This window comes from Orycteropus afer, unplaced genomic scaffold (genome assembly GCF_000298275.1).
Source record: "Orycteropus afer afer isolate SDZICR_OR568_19922 unplaced genomic scaffold, OryAfe1.0 scaffold00075, whole genome shotgun sequence".
NCBI lineage: Eukaryota > Metazoa > Chordata > Mammalia > Tubulidentata > Orycteropodidae > Orycteropus > Orycteropus afer.
Genome location: NW_006921662.1, coordinates 10907085 through 10924936, shown reverse-complemented (window position 1 = coordinate 10924936; position 17852 = coordinate 10907085). Strand labels below are relative to the sequence as shown.

At 52.2% G+C, this 17852-nt stretch overlaps 2 protein-coding genes across 2 annotated transcripts in view; one reads left to right on the top strand and one right to left on the bottom strand.

Moving 5' to 3' along the window:
* Window positions 1-229: 229 nt before the first annotated feature.
* Window positions 230-8446, top strand: MYBPH (myosin binding protein H). The gene is made up of 10 exons (XM_007941196.1): window positions 230-440; window positions 540-674; window positions 1411-1578; window positions 4227-4315; window positions 4704-4899; window positions 5075-5214; window positions 5801-5960; window positions 6948-7084; window positions 7221-7407; window positions 8307-8446. Exons 1-10 carry the CDS (start codon window positions 230-232, stop codon window positions 8444-8446), a joined length of 1563 nt encoding a protein of 520 aa, XP_007939387.1.
* A 2053-nt stretch (window positions 8447-10499) lies between these two features.
* Window positions 10500-17852, bottom strand: part of ADORA1 (adenosine A1 receptor) — a 47194-nt gene continuing 39841 nt past the window's right edge. Inside the window, exon 2 of the mRNA XM_007941156.2 lies at window positions 10500-11139. Within this exon, the coding sequence (XP_007939347.1) occupies window positions 10500-11139 (640 nt within the window). The remainder of the gene's footprint in view (window positions 11140-17852) is intronic.

Below are 17852 nucleotides of genomic sequence, written 5' to 3'. Positions count from 1 at the left end.
CCTCCAGGGACCCTGTGGTTCCTCCCTCAGAGCTATTCCTGGCCTAAGCGCCTCCCTGTCCCCCAGTCCTCCTGCCTGACCTGACCCCACAGCTGGGAATAATTTGGCTGGGGGTGGGGCAGCCCCTGCCTATATATGCCTGGGCCTAGGTGTCCCAGGCACCCTGGAGACCCAGACCCTCTACTGCTGACCCCTGCGCACTGCAGCCTGACCTGTATCCAGCCCAGCAATGACAGGAAAAGCCACCTCTGAAGCCCCCACCTGTGGTCCAGAGGAGTCAGCTTCTGAACCTGCCAAGGTGCCTACCCCAGAGGCCTCCGGAGAAGTGGCAGCACCAGAGCCCCCTGGGGAGGGGCAGGCTCCCCAGCCACAGGAGCCTATCCCTGAGGCACCTGCCCCAGCTGCCCCCATGGCTACTAAGCCTGCACCCCCAAGCGAAGGTGACGAGAGATGGGCACATGGAAGAGGGGAGGCAAGCATGGCAGGGAGGTCGGGGGGGAGGTTCTGGACCCTTCATCTCACTCTGGCTTCTCCCTTAGATGTCCCCAGTGCCCCACTGTTGCTGACCTTGGAAGATGTGAGCAACAGCTCAGTGACTGTGAGCTGGGAGCCCCCGGAGAGGCTTGGGAGGCTTGGGCTGCAGGGCTACATATTGGAGCTCTGCCGAGAGGGAGGTGAGCTCTAGACTAAGTCCTGTAAACACCCAGGGGAGATGGGCTTGAGGAGTGCAGGGATAAGTCCCCAAACCCTGCAGTTGGTCAGTCTGGATGGAGGTGATATGTAAGGAGGGAGTGTAGGTGGCCCCTCTGCTCCACTGGTATATTTTGAAAGGCAGGTAGATGTCCAAAATGATCTCAGCTGGTCCTCCAGCTCCTGGGAGCCTCTGAGTAACAGAGACAGAAGGGCCTGGACACTGGGGCTCTGCTCTAATAAGTTAAAGAGAAGCTGAGTCTCAGAGGGCTCTGTTTGGGGAAGACAAAGTAGGAGGTGGAGTGCAGAGAAGCTGGACAGGGGGGAAAGATAGAGTGAGAGGCAGTGAGGAGAAGGAAGGGGAGCCCTCTGGCCAAGTTCCTATTGCCACTGCCCACCTCCATGGCAGCCAAGTTCAGCCTGGCCTCTACCTCTGCCTCTACCTTGCTGTGTGGTCTTGCAAATGTGACTAACTCTCTCTGGGCTTTGGCAACCCCATCTCTGGCTATGATTCCAGGGGATAGTTGGGATCTAAGATTAGGTGCCTTTGATGCCACTTGATAGTGATAAAGCAAAAGATGGGAGATATAAGGCCCAAACAGTGGGGGAGGGTCAGCTTTCCCCAACCAGTAGCAAGAAGGGCAGCCCTTAGAAGGGGCTCAGGACCTGGTGTCCATAATCACACAGCCTAATGCCTCACACTCTCTCCCTTTCCCTCAGCCTCAGAGTGGGTGCCTGTGAATGACCGGCCCATGATGGTGACCCAGCAGACCATGCGAAACCTTGCTCTGGGAGACAAGTTCTTCCTGCGTGTGGCCGCGGTCAGCTCTGTAGGGGCCGGCCCACCAGCTGTGTTGGACCAGCCTGTCCACATCCAAGAGATCATCGGTAAAACCCTGTCTTTTCTTCTCCTGCTCCTAAGCCCTTCCCAGATACTTTAACTGATGCATAGAGAAACTAAGGCCAATGGGCAGAGGTAACTGGGCAGCTGTTCCCTCACCTCACACTCACGGGTACAAACCCCATGCTCTCCCCATCTGGCCTTAAGAAAATTCCAGGTTCCCCAGCCATAAGGGGCCTCTAGAGGTCAAAGGGAACATTTCCATGACTCCCAGAAACAAAGGCTCAAATGCCACAGGCCACCTGACTCAGGGTCACAGAGCTAAGAGTCAGTCCACTCTTACTCCTACCTAATCTTAATCCCTCCAGGGGCCATGGAAACTCATTTTCTGGCCACTTGCTGCTCGCTTCATAATGGCCTGAGCTCCAGATTCTCCCTATACAGGGAAGGCTTTGCTCACCCCTTGTTGCACCATGTCCCTGGTAGGAGGAAAAAGAAGACCTGCAAAAGGTCCCTGAAGGCTTCACCATCCCCAGAGGGCAGGGCTGCACTGGAGACCCAGGAGGCCAGCTGCTGTCCCTGTTGCTAATATTTCTATTTGCAGGGTGTATTAGCCAAAGTCCTACCCTTGCTGCCCTCCCGGGGCTGATCAGGTTACAGTCTGTTAATGGCAGTGAGTCATTTGGTCTGATCCAAGGTCTCTTGGGACAGCCCAGGGCCCTAGGGTGAAGAGAGACACAGGCAAGCAGGTGGCCTGAAGCCTTCTCCACCTTCCTTCTTGCTCCCCCACCAAGGGGGCAGACACTTCCTGTCAGAGGTTGGGGCAGAACCCCACAGCACTGGGAAAGACCTGCAGAAAGAGTGGGCTTCATGGCCACAGGAAGAATCAAGTCCAGATTCAAGAAAATCTCTCTCAACTCTGTGTCCGAGAGATGTGGGAGCCATTGAGTTAGGATGGATACTTAGAATCGTAGACTATTACAGTGGTCCATCCAAGCCAAGCACCTCATCTTACAGGTGAAGAAACATACTCCACGGAGCCCAAGGACTCCCAGAAGGTCACCCAGCCTGTGAGTGGCAGAACCTGACTCCCACTCAAGACCATTCATACCCGCTTTCAGCTACCCAGGCCTTGATGGAGTCTTATCTGGTAATCTGCAAATGCAAGAACATTCCCATACTTTTGAGTTCAGGTGAGATCCAGCCCCACCTGACAACTTCATTATGGACACATTGACTCTGGGTTGGGAGGGCCTGGACCTGCCTCCAGAGCCCAGGGTTCTTAAAGCCACAGGACCCTTTCTTCAGAAGCCCCATGCTGAAGGAGCCAGCCAGCCTCTGCACCCACTTCTTCATTTAAATTCCTCTGGCAGAAAAGAGGGGGATTTCCTGGAGAGAAGAGGGGGTGGAGGCCGTGAATAAGCAAAAGCAGCCAGGCCCTCTTTGTGGGCAGGGCAGGGTGGCGGCCCTGTCCAGAATCCTCAGCTGCTCAGCTGTCACTCCTTGGCCACCTGGAGCTGCCAAGCATTCCTGGCCCCCTGCAGCTGCCCCTGGAGCATTCCACGCCTGACTGCTCCCAAAGCCAAGTGCCTGCACATCTAATCCTCAGAGACACAGTGTTCCTTCTCACTGTCTCCTCCTCCTCCATCCTGCATGCCACCAACTGCTGCCACCTGTTTGGCACTAAGGAGCTTCAGCACCCAGCCCCTATCTGAGGAAGGGCTGGGAATGGGGCAGTGGTGGCTGCTGATTCCATTGTAATGCTCAGAGACTCTAGTGGTTACACTGGATTAGGTGATGGTTAGGAAAAGTTCCCTACCTACCATAGCAGGGGCCTGAAGTAAGACTGTAGGAAGAACTTCCCAACTGTGAGATCAACAATAGTGGGGAGGATGACAGAGGAAGAGGGGATATCCCTGTTCTAAATGCACGCACTGCCATCAAGTCAGATCTGACTCCTAATGACTCTACCTTGGGTTCCTGAGGCAGTATCACTACGGAAGTAGATTGCCCAACTTGGAAGCAAGGAGTGGCTGGTGGGTTTGAACCACTAGCCTTCTGGTTAGCAGTCAAATGCCTTAGACACTATGCTACCAGAGCTCCTATCCCTGTTCTAGTCTCATTTAAAAAGAGAGAGATCCCAATCCTCCCAATATGATCTGAAGACAGAGGAATGGTGACAAAGTCTCATAGGGGCTTTTCTGAAGCTTGTGGGGCATGGGGTGGGGGTGGGGGATGGGGGAATAGGGGCTGCTGGATTAGGAGGAAGCCAGCCATTGCCTCCCTGCCCCAGGAGTACAGTCCCAACAGATGCAGCACCTGCTGCCCACTAGGGGGAGCCAGGAAGCTGGACAGACCCATCTGGAGCTTGGGAATGCCAACGCTGCAGGGCAAATCCCAACCTGGCAGGGTGGAGGCGCTAAGGGAATGCTCAGGATGCTTATCAGTTCACACCACAAAGGCCATGCCCTCTTCAGGACCTCTTGGCTCTCCACTCCCCTTAAGGGCTTCGAGCCCCTTGACCACGAGAGTGAGATTTGCCCTTCTTACAATGAGGCAGGCCCAGATGGCCAGACACACCCTGAGGCCCTCCTGTCAGGCCAGCAATCCGTACCAGCTGTCCCCTTCCCCTCACCCAGAAGCCCCCAACCAGCTACCACTGCTGTGCTAAGCCTAGACTCTGGCTTTGATGCAGAGCCCCCCAAGATCCGTGTCCCCCGCCACCTTCGTCAGACCTACATCCGCCAAGTGGGAGAGTCAGTCAACCTGCAAATCCCCTTTCAGGTGAGTGAGCCTCCTGCTCAGGATGAGATCCTGCTCTCCTGTGTGGAAATCAGTGCCTCATTTGGGGTGTGTCAAGGCAGTCCAAGAAACATTGGGCTCCCCATAAGTGTCTGCCCAGGCCCCATCAAGACCACCTCATTCTCCCTTCGCCACACACATGACTCCTTCATGATTCTCTAGCCCGTGGACAGGGCAGGTAGTCTCCCAAGGCTAGACACCTGGAGGACTTGGCTCTGGGCAGTGCCTGAGGATCTAACCTCTGCTGCACCTCCAGGGAAGGGCCATTGGGACAGGCTGCTCTGGGCACAGCCCTAGAGAGTGTTTGAGTGGGGTGGGCGTGGAGTGCCAGCACCTCCATGCACCCACCCTGAGAGCTCTTCCCTCTCAGGCAAAGTCTAGGCCTCAGGCCTCATGGACCTACAATGGCCAGGCCTTGAACAGCCAACAGACAAGCGTGCGCACGGGGGACCAGGACTCCATCCTCTTCATCCGCAAGGCCCAGCGCTCAGACTCAGGCCGCTATGAGCTCACCTTACAGCTGGAAGGCCTGGAGGCCAAGGCAGCCATTGACATCCTGGTGATCGGTACAGGGCTGGGCAGGGAGGGCTGCCTTGTTGGAGAGCCCCCACCTCCCTGCTCAGTGCTAACAGCTGATGAGAACAGGCCAGAGGAGTGTAACAGGAGCCAAGTCTTCGGGGTGGGGACTTTGTGGCAAGGCCTGCCCTCACGCTCACTCCTCCTTACACTCTGGTCCTGCAGAGAAACCTGGCCCCCCCAGCAGCATCAAGCTACTGGATGTCTGGGGCTGCAACGCTTCCCTTGAGTGGACACCACCCCAGGACACAGGCAACACAGAGCTCCTGGGCTACACTGTGCAGAAGGCAGACAAAAAGACAGGGGTGAGGCAGGCTCGGGTGGGGGGTGAGATGCTGAGTGGGGTCCGAGGCCCATCCCATTGAGTCTAGGGACTGAATCCTAGACTAACTTCCCTAATCTGACTCCCTGTGTGGCTCTTGACAAGACCCTTTTCCTCGCTGGGGGTCAGTTACCTCATAAAGACTACACACGGGGCTGGCCTGGGGTCTCAGAGGCCTTTCAAGATCTCTTTGTTGTTAGTTCCCATTGAGTGGTTTCTGACGCATGGTGTCTCCATTTGTGCAGAGTAGAACTGCTCCATAGCGTTTTCAAGGCTGTGACCTTTTTGTAAGCAGATTGCCAAGCTTGTCTTCTGAGTGGGTTAGAATCTCTAACCTTTTAGTTGGCAGCTGAGCGCTTAACCATTGCACCATCAGGGCTCCCTTTGAGTAGTCAGGCTCTAGAATTCTGACAACCCCAGAGAGTTCACCTTCATGACCCAGCAGCTCCTCCTCCCAAAGTAGGACAGCTCAGCTTCCCAGGGGTGGGGGTGGGGGGTGGAATGGACCCTCTGAGGAAGAGGCTGCCGGGCCAGCAGGCGGGTGAGGCTGACGGGGTGGAGTTCCGCAGCAATGGTTCACGGTGCTGGAGCGCTACCACCCGACAACCTGCACCATCTCCAACCTCATTGTCGGCAACGCGTACTCCTTCCGGGTCTTTGCTGAAAACCAATGTGGACTCAGTGCCTCGGCCGCGGTCACCAAGGAGCTCGCCCACGTCCGGAAGGCAGGTGAGTCTATGCCCCAACCAGAAATGGAGCCAGGGCTGGTCGCACCACCGCCCTCGTGTTGTCTCCTCCTTTCCACCCCTCCCTCTGGGCTGTTTTTAGCGCCCTCTCCCAGGAACATGGGCTGCGATCCCCACAGCTCTGCCCACCCGCACATTTACACTGTAACATAATGGTTGTGGCTGATTAATTTTCACAAACACATCAAAGTAACCCTTGAGCTGAGCAGCACCCCTTGGGAGGTTGTGTACTTATTGGACAGGTGCTGCAGACTACTGACATCATAGGGGTCGCTGGGTCTCATGTGAAGTATCCCAAGAGAACTCTGTAGGGAAGTGTGCATGTGGAGAGGTGGACTTTGGAGTCGAGAGTTTGCTAAAGTCATGAGCCTCATAGCCCTAAAAGAATACCACATCAATAGACCAAGAGATGTGGGCATTTACTGTCTCTGCACAGGTGCCTGACCAACTCTCTTGTGTCACCAGTGAACTCCTGAGCCCTCTTTCCCCTGTCATCTTGCATGCTCCCAGGCCCTCCCCCACTCAGAGTCTGGGTGGGCTCAGAAGCCTCTGGGAAGGCACACTCTTTTTAACACCAGCCTAGGCTGCACAGAATTAAGGAGAAAATGTTGTTTAAAAAACGAAAGCCAGCAGTGTCTCCAAAGACAAACAGAAATGAAATATGGGATCTCTGGGTTGTTGGTCTCCATCCTCTGCCAAGATCTCATCTCACTGGTCTTCCTGTCCCCTCCTTTCTCAGCTCCCCACCTACCCACCTAGGCAAGAAGCTCACCCACTAAGGGCGTTAGTTTCTCATCTATTAGATGATGAAGAAACAATGTTCAGAGGCCTGCTATGCAGATTCAGTGATCTACAGATGTAAGCAGTAGTGATTGTTTTAGGAAAATGGATGAGGTCAGTCCTCAGAGGTCTCCTGCACTCCTGTAGCCTCAAATCCACTATTTAACCCCACTTTCTCCCCTGCATCCAGATATTGCTGCCAAATCTAAAGGGTTTATTGAGCGAGATTTTTCAGAAGCCCCCTCGTTCACCCAGCCCCTGGCTGACCACACCTCTACCCCTGGCTACAGCACTCAGCTGTTCTGCAGTGTCCGAGCATCACCCAAGGTGAGAGGGCTGATTGGGGCAGTGGGGCCAGCAGACTGAGGAATTCTCCCAGACATCTCCACCTAAGCCTAAAGACTGCCTCCAAGGGCCCAATCTCAGACCACAGCCTTTCCAGCTCTCCTCTATGTCCTCCCAGCCCAAGATCATCTGGATGAAAAACAAGATGGATATCCAGGGGGACCCCAAATACCGTGCCCTCTCTGAGCAAGGCGTCTGTACCCTGGAGATCCGCAAGCCCAGCCCCTTTGATTCGGGTGTTTACACTTGTAAGGCCATCAATGTGCTGGGGGAAGCATCTGTGGACTGCCGGCTGGAGGTCAAAGGTGAGGGCTGGAGGAGGGTCTCTTCTTGGGATCTTCTCATGGAAGGGGTAACAGGAGGCACCACCTCTTGGAAAATGGACTAGACAGAGCTGAGTGTGAAAACCAAGGCAGGACAGACGGGCTAGTAAAGATGGAGGTCAGGCTGTTCAAAGGACTTCCAAGAGGAAGCATGGCCCAGTGTGGGGAAGGAGGTGGTGGAGTCAGCCATCAGGACTGATAAATGCCCTGAGTGAGGGCATGTCACCTTGACACTATCTCACTCCCCGACCCCCGCCTCATGGGGCCCCAAGCTCTCTAACCAGCAGGATCTCTTACAGCATCAGCCACACACTGAAGAGTGACGGTGATGAAGAGAAAGGTAAGTGGCAGGACCACCCCCCTCTGCTACCTCTGGAGGTGGTACCAAGGGAAAGGGGAGGCCCAGGAGTCGGGGGTGGCTGAAGACAGGGTAGTCAGATTCAGGTACAAGTCACAGACAACTAACATACATGCATCTCTGGAGGTGCTCCAGAGACATGTGGGGGACGCTGCCGCATAGGTAAACCTGCTACGGCCTGGAAGAGGAGTGACTCAGTGGATGGTTACTAGAGAAGGGTCTAGTCCTGGCTCTGGGTGGCCTGGGGGCAAGGGCCTTCTCTTTGGACCTATTTCCTCATCAGAAAAGGGGATAGCCGTCCCTGCCTGCCTCTCCTTTTGGGGCTCTGAGGCTCTAGAGAAGTAAAGAAGTATCCTAGAGCTTGAGCTAGAATTCAGCCCTGGTCACTGGCCCCCTCTTGGGGAACCTAGGAAGGGTTGAGGGAGGCTGCCCTCCCTTCCCCCCATCTTTACCTCTTCCAGCAGAGCATGTGTAGCCCAGCTCCACCTGACTCCATGGGCTTATAAGGCATATCCTCTGTCAGATGCTGTAGGCCTGAGGGGCCCAGACTTCAAGGCCCAGAATCAGACTCCACAGATGCCCCTTTCCACAGTGATGACTAATGGAACCTCTACCAGCCTGGCCTCCATCACCCATAGGCTGGAGCCCCATGCCCAGGGATGAGCTTGGCAGGTTCCGGCCGGATTCCTTAGCACGAGGGGGGCCTGCAAGATGCCAGGATTCAAGTACCCTTACAGACGGCTGTACACTGCCAAGAAGCACTCCAATAAAAGTGTGTGGTGTACAGTGCGGGGGACTCTGACAGGAAGCGTCGTCATGAGGGGGGAGGCACTGTGTCACAATGAAGGGGGTGTTCAAATGTGTCACCCTGAGGAAGGTGCCAATGGGGGGGGTTCTCAGATGTCATGAGGGTTTTCCTAACATGCTGTGATTTTCAGGATCTTGCTACCCCGAGTGTGTCACTATAGAAACAGACACCCCTCTCTGTAACCCTCCTAGCTCCAAACGCCTCCACATCCCCCCTTCCCCAGCATCTCCCCTGCCTCCTACCATAGCTTCTTCTCCATCAAATTTGTCTTGTTGCCCTCGAGCAGAGGTAGAGGTAACCAGCCTTGTGCTCTTTTTTGAGGTTCACAGTCTTTTATTAGTCACATGGCCCTCCCTGAGAGCCAGGGGAGACCCCAGCTCTGAGAGAGGAAAGAAAAAAAAAAAATCCATTGCTATCGAGTCAATTCCAATTCATAGTGACCCCATAGGACAAAGCAGAACTGTCCCATAGTGTTTCCAAGGCTGGAAATCTTTACAGAAGCAGACTGCCACATCTTTCTCCTACAGAGTGGCTGGTGGGTTCAAACTGCCAACCTTTCGGTTAGTAGTCAAACGCTTAACCACTGCACTACCAGGCCTCCTTCTGAGAGAGCAAAGGGCCTGGAATTCACATTTAGAACCCAGGCAACCTGACATCCATGCTCCCCCACCCTCCTCTACACAAGAAGCTCCAGGCTTGCAGGGGGTGGGCTGAGCCTCCCCCAGAAGTCCTAAAGGCCCAAACTGTCTGCAACAGCTCTTCAGCAGCCTCTGGAAACTGTGCTAAATGCCAGGAGCACCAAGTGCCCGCAAGACCTTTCCATACACATTCCCAGTGGTGATCTCCTTTGGCCTGGGCCCATCTGTTACACCTCAGCCCAGGGGTGCCCACAGTCAGCACTGGGAGCCTTCAGAGGCTGACTCTTCCCCCCAGGCAAGCAGAATGTTCCCAAGATTGGCACGTGTGGGAGGCTCCTCTCCATGTGGCCAGAGGAAGCAGAGGTGGGTGTCCATCCCCTAGGAGAGTCCAGGCCCGTCATCAGGCTGGTAGAGCTGAGATGATAGGTGGTTATACTGTAGGCATCTCCTTAGGACACTCAGGACAAGAAGGAGGGCTCAGTGCTGCCGTCTGGTGGCTATTTGGAGCCTGCACCCCCCCCCTACACACACACACTGCACACTCCTCAGGGCTAAAGGAGGAACCTTCTAGGCACCACTCTGAGTACCCATCCAGGGTCTAGGAGCTCATGGAGAATGAAACAAATGTTGGAAATGAGAAACCATTTCTGGACCCACTCTTTCTCTGCCACTCCCTAGTCGGATCCAGGACCTCCCCAGGGCAAGGAGAGCAGGCATCTGGAAGGGCAGGGAGTCCTTGGAGGTGGGGACTGAGAGCCTTCTCTCCTGCCCCTTAGCTGCTTCTGGCCACCTTCTCCTACAGAACAGAAGAGAAAGCAAGGCCAAACCTCCCCTGTTTCCTTCCATCTTAGAGGGAATCCTCTCCTTAAGCTTGATCCCACGCCTGCACTACCAACACCCCAGCACCCGCTCCCCGCCTAGGTGGCTGCTTTACAGCCTCAGTCTCCCCAGGACTTGCCTGGCCCTAAAGCACTGGACTACTCATAGTTCAGGCAGGTGGGGAGGCTCAAGCCACTTTCCTCCTCTCCTTGGGTGCCTAGCTCCATCCCCAGGTCTGCCCTCCCAAACTTCCTCCAGGACCTAGAGGTCCAGGTCAGTTAGCTCCCTGTGGAGGGACCCCTGCTCTATGGACATCTCCTCAGCATCCCCCCTACACCCACACTCCACAGCCCAGCCGGGGAAAGGCTCGGGGAGACAAGTGGGAGAGCGGGGAGGCGTGAACCAGGCTGAGACCATTGGATGTAGAGCTGGTGGGGGTAAGAGATGCAGTCTAGTCACCTGGCCTCTCTTCAGGGAGGTCCTCCTCAATTGGGGGTACAGCCTGGCAGCGGAAATGGTCATTCCAGATCTTAATGAAGGTGACCCGGAATTTCTGGATGCGGAAGGCATAGACAATGGGGTTCATGGCTGAGTTGCCATGAGTGAGGAATATGGCAATGTAGATGAGGATGCTGGGCTTGTGGCAGGAGGGGCAGAAGAGGGTGATGCAGTTCAGAATGTGCAGGGGCAGCCAGCTGACGGCAAATAGGAAGAGGATAAGGGCCAGCGACTTGGCGATCTTCAGCTCCTTCCCGTAGTACTTCTGCGGGTCACCAGAGGAGGCTGACACCTTCTTGTTGAGCTGCTTGCGGATCAGGTAGAAGACTTCCAGGTAGATGAGGACCATGAGGAGCAGTGGGGGCAGCACCCAGACAAAGAAGTTGAAGTAGACCATGTATTCCATGCTGATGACCTTCTCAAACTCACACTTGATCACGGGCTCACCCGCACTCCCGTTTGCCACCCAGTCCCATTTCACCTGGCTCAGATTGTTCCAGCCGAACATAGGGGTCAGGCCCACCACGAAGGAGAGGATCCAGCAGCCGGCGATGGCTACCACGGCCCTCCGGGGAGTCACCACCGTCTTGTACCTGAGTGAGGGAGAGGAGGTCAGAATGAGAGTAGCTCCCCTACCCCTCTTCCGTCTCCCCAGTAAACAGCTCCCAGGGCCCCATGAGTAGGGAGGCACATGTCTTTTCTAGAGGGCCATGTGTTCAGGATCTAAGACTTAGGCCAGAGCTTGCAACGCATTGGTTCATCTCTCCAGCAGAGGAAGGAAACCTGTTTAGGGATAACAGAAACAAGAACAGAAGATAACAAGGAACTTCTTTAGGAGATTTAATAAAAATTAATATACCAGTTGCCATAGAGTCCACTATCAGGCGACCCCACGTGTCAGCCTAATAACTATTAAAATGTCTTGCTTAGGTCTCATTCCTGATGATCTCAAAGTGCATCCCACATGTCCTCTCAGATAAAAGAAGTTCTGGGCATGAGTTTATCAGGAAAGGCCAAAGGAACACACGGTGCTCCATAGGGTTTTCAGGGGCTGATTCTTCAGAAGTAGATCACCGAACTTTTCTTCTTAGGTGCCTCTGGGTAGGCTTGAGCCATCAACCTTTTGGTTAGCAGCCAAGGATGTTAACTGTTTGCACTCTCTAGGGACTCCTTAATAAAGATTAAAACCCAAGGCGATTGAGTTGATTCCAACTCACAGCAACCCTATAAGGCAGAGTAGAACTGCCTCCATAAGGTTTCCAATGTTATAGATCTTTAAAGAAGCAGATTGCCTTATCTTTCTCCCACAGAATGGCTGGTGGGTTTGAACCACCGACCTTTTGATTAACAGCCCAATGCTTTAACCACGGTGCCACCAGAGCTCCTTTTTAACCAAAGTAAAAATTTCTCACAGGTGTTCTCATCCCTGCTGGATAGCTCACCATCACCTCACAACAGCCCTCTGTGGTAGGAAAGCACTGGCAGAGTGTGTGCCCACTTGACAGATGAGGAAACTGAGGTTCAAAACTGTCAAGTGATCTGCCCAAGGCTCACAGAAGGTGGCAGCTCTGTCCAGTGCCTCCTAACACACATCTACACTGACTCAAATAACCAGGTGATTAACAACCACCCCATCCCTTGGGATGATTGACACAAACGTCAGGACCTGCCCACAACTCCCATTCTTTTGGCCCTGGCCGTACTCTGCTGGCACTGCCTCATCCAACACCTCCATCTTCACTCCCCTGCCCCTTCTAATCCCTGTACGGTGCTCATCTCCTGAGGGGCTGATCTCCAGGACATTAGAAACCAGCTCTGCAATCCCAAGCTAATTGGGAATGATCCTTAGGAAAGAAAACTGATGTTCATTGAGTATTTATTACATGCTAGACTCTGTCAAAGGAACTCTGGCAGCATTGTGGTTAATGCATTCAGCTGCTAGCCAAAAGGTTGGTAGTTCAAACCCACCAGCCGTTCCATGGGAAAAACATGAGGCAGTCTGCTTCTGTAAAGATTTACAGCCTTGGAAACCCCCTGGGGCAGTTCTATTCTGTTGTATAGGGTCACTATGAGTCAGACCCACTTGATGGCAGTGAATGGGTGGAGACTCTTTCATTCATTCACTCATGCCTGCATACATTAATGCACTCATTCCACAAACATTTATTGAATGCTTTACACATCAGCCATTGCTCGCTTGTGCTGGGAATAAGATGAAAGACCCCTGCCTTTATGCACCTTTTACGTTGGGTGAAAAGACAGATAATCTTTTAAAAGAAAGGAAATAAATAAGCCAGGCAATTAGATGGTGATATGTACTCTGAAGAAAACAAACAGAGGAGGCTGCTCATAGGCCAGAAGGGACCAGCCCCACCTTCCTCCTTCTTACTCCCACCGAGTGCTGAGGGTTTCAACATTTCCCAGCTCCCCACTTCTCTTTAAACCAAACCGGCCTGCAGCCACCGCATCCTCTGCCCACACACTGCCTTGGCACGAGTGGCCAAGCTGTGGCCCGCCCAGCTCTGCTGAGGCACTGGCTCAGCAGCAGCAGCCTGCCCAGTTGTTTTTTTCCAATGCAGCTTCTGAGATGGATGGGGCGCCCTCCTGAGCATGTAAACAGCTCCCAAGGCCACAAGTGTGCAGGGGCCCTCCAACTGCCTCCTGTTCTGACCAGTAGGATCTGCTAGTTTCTCCTTCACTGCCTTGATACTTAAGGGCCCTCTTTCCCTGGACAACATTTCTCCTAGACCGCTCCTGCTCCGTGAAGGCTTTACAGGGAAGAGAAGGGGAACAGTCGGAAGAGTGGAGAAACCAGCCATCTTCCAACTCACCCCATCTAGAAGACAAGGGCTACAAGGAACCTTGGGAATCTTATTTCTGATTCATCATCATTCCATGGGGAAACTGAGGACCCCAGCTGACTCCAACCCTTTCTGTGTGGCGTTCCTTCCCCACTTATAATTGTAGGGTCCTTGTGTCCCCAAGCTACTAAGGAAACTTGAAAGTTGACCAGTTCACTTATGCCTCACTGAACTTCTTTCTTAAACAGAATCCTCATCCTTATTCTCTTTCTGTGACTGAAGCCCATTCCATATTGTTGTGTCCTCAGAAGAATAACTGGGACCTGGGGGAGCCTGAAGGAGCTCTGGTGGTGTAGTGTCTATAGCATTTGACTGCTAACCAGACAGTTGGTGGTTCAAACCCACCAGCCACTCCCCTACCAATTAGGAGGTGCTATTATAGTTTTTCCTTTCCCTGAGCTCTTGGCCTGCCAAGCCCCTAGATAAACTCACACTTAAGAAAACATCCAGTATTTCTAGATGCTCAGCAAACACAGCTAACCCACCCCTGCCATCAAGTCGATTCTGACTCATAGCAACCCTACAGGACAGAGTAAAACTGCCCAATAGTGTTTCCAAAGCTGTAAATCTTTACAGAAGCAGACTGCCTCATCTTTCTCCTGCAGAACAGCTGGTGGGTTGGAACCTCTGACCTTTTGGTTAGCAGCTGAATGCTTTAACCACTGCATCACCAGTGCTCCTTAAATACAGCCTAATAGCTATTAAAATGTCTTGCTTATGTCTCATTCCTGATGATCTCAAAGTGCATCCCACATGTCCTCTCAGATAAAAGAAGTTCTGGGCATGAGTTTATCGGGAAAGGCCAAAGGAACACACATCATTCTATCAAGAGAGCAGAAGACTGAGGGGAACTGCCACAGCTGTCACAAGGTGGAGGGTGGGGCCAGGCCCCAGGTGACCCTTGCCAGGACCACATGGGCTGCAGCTTCAAAAGGAAGGAAGGAGGCCAGGCACTCCCCAACCCCCACCTTCCCTGCCTATGACTATTGTTTATGTCACATTTACCATTTTCAGAGCCCTTTTACGTTCACATCTCAGGTAACGCTGTAACCGGCTGTAACCACTCAGTGACGTGAGCACCTCAGATAATGGAATTTCACGGATTATCAACTCAAGGCCCCAAAATGGGTCGTAACTTGCCTGAGTCTCCTGACTCCAAGACTAGCTGTCCTTCAAGCACCAGGCTGACTGTGGGTCAGTTAGATGTGGGGATGATTGGCAGACTAGGAATCTCTTACCTAAGAGCTTTAAAATGGGAACATCCGGACCCTGTTCAAAGAGGGTGCTGCCAGAGATGGGGGATGGGCAAGGTGGCTTCTGGCATGGCTGTCCAGCCTGAGGATGGGGGCTGTCTGACCCAGGACCCACATCTGGGCAGTCATGACCAACTGAAAGGCAGGAGGTGGACAACAACAGAGGGAGGAGGCAAATTCCAGCTAGAAAGGTGTCTTCCCCCCCCCCTTGCTTCCTCCCCCTCACCCTTCCTGTCTGCCTGGAGCCCCAGGGTTAAAGCTTTCCTGGGGCTCCTCCAGGACCAGGTCCCAGCAGACCCTGTGGCTTAGGGTATCAGTTCTCATCTGTTTTTCTTGCTATTTTCTCCTTGGTGGGAAAGGGCTGGACCCAGGACCTTCACTGAGGTGGGGCAGGCTCTCACAGGAAGGGCTACTGCCCAGGGCCAGGGAAGAAACTTTCTTATCCTTACACATGGGAAAGCGAAGCAGAGGCTACAAGTCCTAGGGTGCACACAGGGTGGGCCACGTTGAATGTACCATCGACATTTGAGCTGTCTTTCCCTAAGTCAGGGTCCAAGGCCTCACCAACCCCCAGGGCTGTGCTAAGGACTGGCAGAGAGATGGCTGCCTCAGGAGTGTGCTGTGTCCAACAGGAGGAAAAGCAACAGAATGGAGACTTTAAAACAGCAAGTAGGGCCTGTCCACAAGACAAGCATGGCAGGCAGCTCCTCAAAGATCTAAGTGAAGGAACCAAGGAGATCCCCACAACCTCCAGATTTTCCCTTGATAAAATCCCACTGTTGGGGAGGCATTCCTTCAGGTTAAGACTTACCCTCTCTAGGTGTTTCTTTTTAAAGCCAAGAGAACACAAACATCATAACGTGAATTAGTTCAATAATCAGTATATTCAACAACAATAAAATAAATGTTGTTGTTGTTGTTATGTGCCATTGAATCAGCCCTGACTCATAGCGACCCCTCCTCGGATTTCTGAGGTAGTATCACTACAGAAGTAATGTAAAAATAAAAAAAGAGATGCTGGGAGTAAACAAACAAAAAAAAAAAACCTGTGGAACACAACCCAGAAGACTGGGTACCAGGAATAATAGAGACCTTGAGAGGGAAAAGGAGAGTTTGAGGAAAGAGGTAGGAAATGAGAGTTACCAAGAGCTGGCCTGACTGAAAAGAAAATTATTTCATATCCTAGAGCTCTGGTAGGATAGTGCCTAAGGCACTTGAATGCTAACTATAAGGCTGGCGGTTCAAACCCACCAGCCACTCCTCGGAAGGAAGATGGGGCAATCTACTTCCATAGTGATACTGCCTCGGAAACCCAAGGAGGGGTCGCTATGAGTCGGGTCCAACTTGACAGCACATAACAACAACAACAACAGCTGTTGCCAAGAGTAAGTAAGTGTGGTTCAGGGGTGGAATTTAGAGATGGAGGTCTACAAATCCTGCATTCAAATTGGGCAGGGTAGAGGCAGCCACTGGTACTTCCCTGGACGCCCTGGCCAGGCTGCTAAATGAGGAGAGGGAGGTTCTGGAGGCTAAGCGAGGAGTTTAAACGCAATACAACCAGTCAATAATAAGGATGTGGCAGTGGTGGTTCAGTGGCGGAATTACTGCCTTGCGCGTGGGAGACCCAGGTTCTAGTCCTGGCCGATGTACCTCATGTGCAGCCACCACCCGTCTGTCAGTGGAGGCTCGCATGTTGCTATGATGCTGAACAGGAGCTTCCACACTAAAAAAAGACAAGGAAGAAAAGTCTGACCTAATAATGTGTTTAGTGCTTCTGTTCTACTTCCTAATTCATTTGTGTAGTGACTGGGATCTTAAAAACTTATAAGCAGCCACTCAAGGCACAACAATTGGTCTCTATTTGCCTGGATCAACAAAGGAAGAATGAGTGTCAGGAACAGAAGGAGGATATGGAATGTGTGGCTAATTGTCTACGTGAATAACTGCCTCCTTTGCCATGAGACCGGAAAACTGGATGGTGCCTGGCTACCATTACTGAACATTTTGATCTAAGATTCTATAGAAGAATCCTGATCAAAAGGGGGAAATATGGAACAGAATTTAAAATTCATCTGGACTCCAGACTTTTTAGAGCCATGGAGGCTAGATGAATCCCTGAAACTATTGTTCTGAGATAATCTTTAAACTTTAAACCAAAAATATCCCCTGAAGTCTTCTTAAAGCCAAAGAACAGCTTAGCTTAACTGGTATAGAATGCCTTGAGCATGCTATCTATAAAGATCTATCTACATGGGATGAAACTGACAACAGCAACTCAAAAGACCAGATAGAAACCTTAGAGGATAGTAAGTTTATGTTAATGGGGGAGGAACTATTTAGAAAAGGAAAGTGAGAATGATTGCATACCTTGAAGAATGTTGTGGTAGTTAAGTTTGTTGTCAACTTGGCTGGGTCTGGTTGAGTGGCTGGGCAGCTGGATACAGTATTCTCCGTGATGAGACTCCATGATGAAATCTACTCTGAGCAGCTGAGTAGCTGCTTTAGCGACATGGTCTGCTTCCTGTATATAAGGAGATGCCCTTGGGAAACAGTCTCTAGCTTATGGCATGCTTGAACCCTGCATGTAACTGTGTCGTTGTTCAGCAGCCTGCCATGCTCTGCCAACCTTGGGGCTTTCAATGGACTTGAATGAATGGCCTGCCATGTGGTTTGGTAACATCAGGACTGTGCCTTTTTACTTGTCAACCTTGGGCTTGTTAGCCTCAGCAGCCAGCATCTGTCTGAGTGAAAAAAAGCCTCTAGCTTAGTGGGCTGGGAGCAGGAAGCAGAGCTGAAGCCTAAAGTTGAGGGGCTTTCACCCAGCCCCTAGAACCTGGCACTTTGAACTCAGAACTAAAGCCTCCGAACTGTAAGAGAATAAATTCCTGTTTGTTCAAGTCATCCCATTTGCAATATATTCTTGTCAGAGCAGCACTAGGTAACCAAAACAAATGTAATCAATTCACTGAATTGTACATGTAGAAAGTGTTGAATTGGTATGTTTTGCTGTGTATAATCTCAACAAAAACAAAATAAATAAAATGCAAAAATAATAAAAAAGAGATGCAAGGGGGGGAAATAAAAGAAGCCCTATAGAGCTGCTTATGCACAGGGAGATAGCTCAGGGTGCAGAAGAGTATGAAGGGATGGACACTGGGAGGAGGTAACTATGGGGAGGAAGTGGGAGGGGAG